Raw genomic sequence first — 5,410 nt, forward strand, 5'->3', positions numbered from 1 at the left:
TTTATATTTTTGTAAATGTTCAATATTTTTTTAATTACGTAGACATTTTTAGAGGATATTTATTACTTCTCATTTTACTAACAAATATTGTATGTTATTTTTAAATTAGTGTGCTTCAACATAATAAATTACACCTTTTTTCGATACGCAAAACTAACGTATATTATATTATAAGCGCCATCTGTTGTAGTACGTGGGACATTAACATCTGGGTAGCTCACTATCATCATTTGGATTGCGTGAGTTTACTCGAAGTGTAAGTAGTTCACGGTTACCACACTAGATGGCGTTATAACAATTATCACTAATCACACATTTTTTTCTTTTCAGGTAATTATACAGTTTTAAAAGATAAGGGCACTGAGGTAATTCTATTTATATACACAATTTAAACTTTATTGATAATTCTAAAAATATTATAATGATTGCATAATTCGATAATGTGGGTACTATATTATCATATCGTAAGTGATATATTATCACGGAAAAGCCTCTTATATTTGGAAATGGTGCTTTCGTTTACCGTGTCACGTACGCCAAGGGCGAAGATTACTCATCGGATTTCTTTGTGGCTGAATGTTTAGCGTTCCTTTGACTTTTAAATCTTAATTTACAGATACTCGACCGGATAAGGTGAAACGTATTTTAAAAGCGTTATTCCCGTAATAAATAAATTTAGATTATAAAATAAATTATTTTAATTTGTAATCGGCTTATAAACTTAATTATTGTCGCATGTTCAAACCTACGTTGTCAGGTATTTGTATAGCTTATGGGTATACCTAATAAATATAACACCGAAGATAAATTAAAATGTATATTTAAAAATAAAATATAATAGCAAATAATTAACATAATATTAATCCGTCTAACTCTGCACCACCCTAAAGTTGACTGGGACAGAATTCCTGAATAAATAGATAATATAATAAAAAACAACTATTTTTCTGCATTCTCTTTCTCTCTGATAATCTCTGCTATCATAGGTTTCAGAACGTCTTGATCGAGTAATTTGAACGATCTGTTTCGTTTCAGTATACCCACCTGAAATAAGAGTAGGTAGTAAAATTTACTGCTTTTAAAAACTACTTACGGAACGAAATGTTTGCAGTTCGGAAACAAACTTCGCAACGAAGTAGCTCTAATTTAGAATTGCTATAACTTCCTGAAGTTATGGAAGTATAAGATTATTTAGGATACTGGTCATGTAAGAGTCTCCATGTTTTAGCGATTTTACACTAGTATGTACAGACAATACTATGAGGACGTACAGTGCGACCGAACGCATAGTGTTGTCATTTTCATAGTTTCCTTTGGCTTTGTCTAGCTTTGTTTGTCTGACAACCATTTTGTAGTTTTCTTCTGCTTTGTTTATCGGACAGCTAATTGAAGTAAAGTTGTATCTCAATATTAGCCAGCTACAGCGTCCCTGCGCCTACGCACAGCGAAGGCTGTCATGCCGTAATCACTGAGATACAATTGATTATCATAGCATTGCGCCGTACTTAGTTAATTAACGTTTATAAATACAGGCCTTATTCATCTGCTAAGTTTAATTCCGTTATAATATTCCTAAGCTGGTAGCGATAGCCTAGTTGAGCGTGGAAGGGGCTGCCGAGACGAATGTCCGCAGATTCAAATCAAAAGGGCACACACCTCTGACTTTTCTAAAATTGTGTGTATTTTTTGTGAATTATCTCTTGCTTTAACGGTGAACGAAAACATCGTGAGGAAACCTGCATACCTGAGAAGTTTTCTATATGAATTTTGAGGTTGCGTGAATTCTACCAATCCGCACTAGGCCAGCGTGGTGGACTAGGACCTAATCCCTCTCAGTAGTAGAGAAGGCCCGTGCCTAGCAGAGGGTCAGTATTTAATGGAGGGCTAATATTATGCCTAACTTGGTGCTGCGTCGCGCTGTGCTATAACGCGACTTATCGCTATTTGCAACCCTACTTTGATAATTACTTAAATTTCTCCTCACCCCTTTCGGAGTACAAATACAAAGCCATTCATTCCGTATAAAAATACGCTCCTCTTCAAAATAAATAATTCGCAAAACTTACATCGAAGTTTCTAGGTCCGGAACACACTTCCAACAAGGCTTTGATGGCCAGCGTCACAGCTCCCCTGTCGCTCGAAACTTTGGGCAAGCTGTAATTCTTTTCTAGAAACTCTCTGGTTGTTTTTTCTCCCCTGCCTGTTGATGTTGCCTGACGAAACGTGATCTGATTTAAAATTATATACACTGATAACAACACTCACCTTAACCCAGTGTCTAAAAGCAAGAAATTTTGTTCACGGTTTCCTTATAGACCGGTGTTGGCTTCATCACACGTACCGAGTAAACGGGCAAGATAGTAAAATGTTTCTTGGCCGAGACAGCAATGTAAACGAGTAGCTGTTCGCACATGTTTTTAAATTAGCACAGTCAGTTCAGTTCTATTGAGAAGTAAGAGTCCTTAATTACAATTTGTCCCCTAAGGCAATAATACAGACTGACGCGACGGCTAGAAAAGTTTTATTTATTTATTTGTAATAATGTACACCAACAGCACTACACATTATATCATTCATTACAAAAACGCAGTAAGGTACAGCATCTACATGATATGTGTGCTACTATTAGGTGAACACAGCAATTTAATATTAACAACATATTTATTTAAAATCTGAAACATAATAATGTGGAGGTAGAAGATAAAATTATAAAGTACTAAAAATATGAAATCAATGAGTAACGATTATATACTAAAGTTTTACGACTCTCCTTGTGGTAGATGTTCGTGGCCTGTTTAGTTTTTTAGTACCACAAGCAGATTTTTGCCTGGTTATACGCTACCAAAGTCACTTCCATTCAACGAGCTCCTTCGAACTAAAATCTAACTTGCAGGTAGACGTTAAATACTGCCTTAGTTTGTGGATTGACCATCAAGGAATTAAGGGTTTTTATTAGCTAGTGGGCTATATGATGGTGCAAGCCGAATACTTCAGCTAGCGCAATATTGATTGGTAACAGAAATAGACATTGCGTCGTTAGCCTACTAGCCAGATTCTTGCATATTTGATACTTAATAATAATAATAATATTATCAGCCCTGTATTATAATACTTGCCCACTTCTGAGCACGGGCCTCCTCTACTACTGAGAGGGATTAGGCCTTAGTCCACCACGCTGGCCTAGTGCGGATTGGTAGACTTCACACACCTTCGAAATTCCTATAGAGAACTTCTCGAATGTGCAGGTTTCCTCACGATGTTTTCCTTTACCGTTAAAGCGAACGATAAATTCACAAAGTTACTTGATACTTACCACTTACAAACTGGGTGCCTTATTGTATAAAAACAAATTCTATAAATATACCTTCCATTCATAATAAATTCCAGAAGGTTCAGTCTGGAACAGATGGGGTCTTCCATCGTAGTCAAAGCCGCCTATCAGGCAGGATATTCCAAACGGTCTCCGGCCATTACACTGTGTGAACTGCTGCTTCATCTCGGCCAGGTATCGTGATATGTACTCCACTGATGCCGGGTCTTCAACCGTCAGGCGGTATGACTGGCATTCTGTTTGAGCTCTGGAAGTAGAAAGACTGAGATGGAGTCCTTAAGAAAATGGAATTATCCAAAAAAATTGGTTATTAATGTTTAGATGTCAACCTGGCTATCTTCCCTAATTTGCATTATTTTCCTTTACGACTGATTTTTCTATCATTAGATAACATTCATGCGTAGGATAAACAGAAACGAGCTAAAATGATAGTTGTATGTATCAGGTTGCTACTTTGTCTAAGTTTTATATTCAGTCAGTTATTATTTAATAGATTTATGATTGATGATGATGATTGTAAAATCAGCCCATAAGCAGGTTGAGCAACAATGTTTCTTTTTATTCTATTAGGAGTCAAACCTGTTAAATTATCTTCACCGTTCATACAAAGATAATACATTTTGAAAAGATTCATTAACCGCCCTTAAAGGTAATAAATAAGAGCTATAGATGTGGGCTATTTAGGCTTCCGGCTACCTGGTAATCAAAACTCTAGCATCAGCTCTCAACCCAGCAAACGCGAGGATCATGTGCTCGTCCAAAGCGACGATCTTCTTTTCTGTCCTCTCCTCCTGTAGTTTCGGCACAGTCCGTCTCTCCACAGCGAGGACTATGACGTCAGGACCTCGTATGCCGACCACGGCGGATCCCTTGCGGACGGCTTCCTGGGCGTACTGCACTTGGAGGAGTTGGCCGTCTGGTGAGAACACTGTGATTGCGCGGTCATATCTAGCCATTGATATTAAAATATTTTGTAAATTGTTAAAAATTACAAAAAGTGTGTAAATAGTAGTTAAGAAAAGTGATTGAATTGACCAAAGAGAATACAAATACTACGTAAGATGACAAATTGATATTTGTCAAAGGACTTAGCTAAGAGTTTTCATTTGAAAAATAAAACTTTTTTCTTCTGAAGTCTAAACAGTTTCTGAACAAAATCTTATTGGATTTTTATAGTGTTAATCGATTTCCATCATCTACAATATCCGAGGAAACGTAGATATAGATCATTTACTTTGGAATTTTGATATTCAAAATCACAGCTGTATACCCAAATGAATAATGATTAGGAACAGAAGAGAGTTCTTAAAATGACTTATATATATTATCTCACATCTGCGTAATGTCATGATGCTCAAAATATGGGCCAAATGGCGCGTCGCCTGTTCAATTAGTGCATTAGTTAATTAGTACAACGACACACAAAGCATGCAACGCGTCGCATATATCTGGAGACTATATTTTAGCTGACGTAGATTTGGACTACACTGTATTGTTTACACATTAGTTCTATAGTAGTCTTTGTACGACTGAACAATATCAATCAATAATTTTGGCGTTTCCAGTAATTTTGACTACAAGGTACCAAAGATCAGGAAGGTAAGGTCTTGGTGGTCTTCAAAAAAGTCACGATGAAGTCCAATGCAAACTCTTGAAGCAAATCAACCAAACCCAACCAAATCCCTGGAACGAATTGCAATTGCGATTGTAAATCAGTTGGCGCATTGGATTAATCTCGAACGCTCGGCGCAGCATCCCATCTGTCTGGCGCGAGATATGACGACACTAACGCGTTCAAGTGATTCATTTTATTACCACCGACGACGGGGTGTCTTCTTTTTGCAATGCCGTGGGAGAGGTTATGTAAAGGAATGTTTGGTGCTTGAGTTTGTAGTGGTCAGGGGTGGGAATATACTGTATGATATTGTCCCACATTGGTGGATTTAGTTTTTTCTTTATACGAGCAAGGCAAAGTGACCACTGCACCTGATCGTAAGTGGGGTCCAATAGGATGTCGACTGCTGAGAGATGATTACCCCTCGACAGTCGACATACTTATGCTGGCCTGACTTTTTTTTA

General features: G+C 37.2%; 1 protein-coding gene across 1 annotated transcript; it reads right to left on the reverse strand.

The window, feature by feature from the left end:
* Window positions 1-725: 725 nt before the first annotated feature.
* LOC115444473 (proteasome subunit alpha type-7) lies at window positions 726-4,522 on the reverse strand. Its single transcript, XM_030170243.2, has 4 exons — window positions 4,028-4,522; window positions 3,365-3,578; window positions 2,067-2,213; window positions 726-1,044 (listed from the first exon to the last, which is right to left on the reverse strand). The coding sequence occupies exons 1-4, from the start codon at window positions 4,285-4,287 to the stop codon at window positions 940-942; spliced, it is 726 nt and encodes a 241-aa protein (XP_030026103.2). The 5' UTR covers window positions 4,288-4,522; the 3' UTR covers window positions 726-939.
* Window positions 4,523-5,410: the final 888 nt, after the last annotated feature.

This window comes from Manduca sexta, chromosome 4 (assembly GCF_014839805.1).
Source record: "Manduca sexta isolate Smith_Timp_Sample1 chromosome 4, JHU_Msex_v1.0, whole genome shotgun sequence".
Classification (NCBI taxonomy): Eukaryota; Metazoa; Arthropoda; class Insecta; order Lepidoptera; family Sphingidae; genus Manduca; species Manduca sexta.

What these genes read in the sequence shown, in the direction of transcription:
- LOC115444473 (XM_030170243.2), bottom strand. Translation starts at nt 4,287, where the DNA reads ATGGCTAGATATGACCGCGCAATCACAGTGTTCTCACCAGACGGCCAA. An exon ending in GAATTTATTATGAATGGAAG is followed by an intron (nt 2,214 to 3,364) that starts GTATATTTATAG and finishes ACGTTTCGTCAG; the next exon opens with GCAACATCAACAGGCAGGGG. An exon ending in CCGGACCTAGAAACTTCGAT is followed by an intron (nt 1,045 to 2,066) that starts GTAAGTTTTGCG and finishes CTCTTATTTCAG; the next exon opens with GTGGGTATACTGAAACGAAA.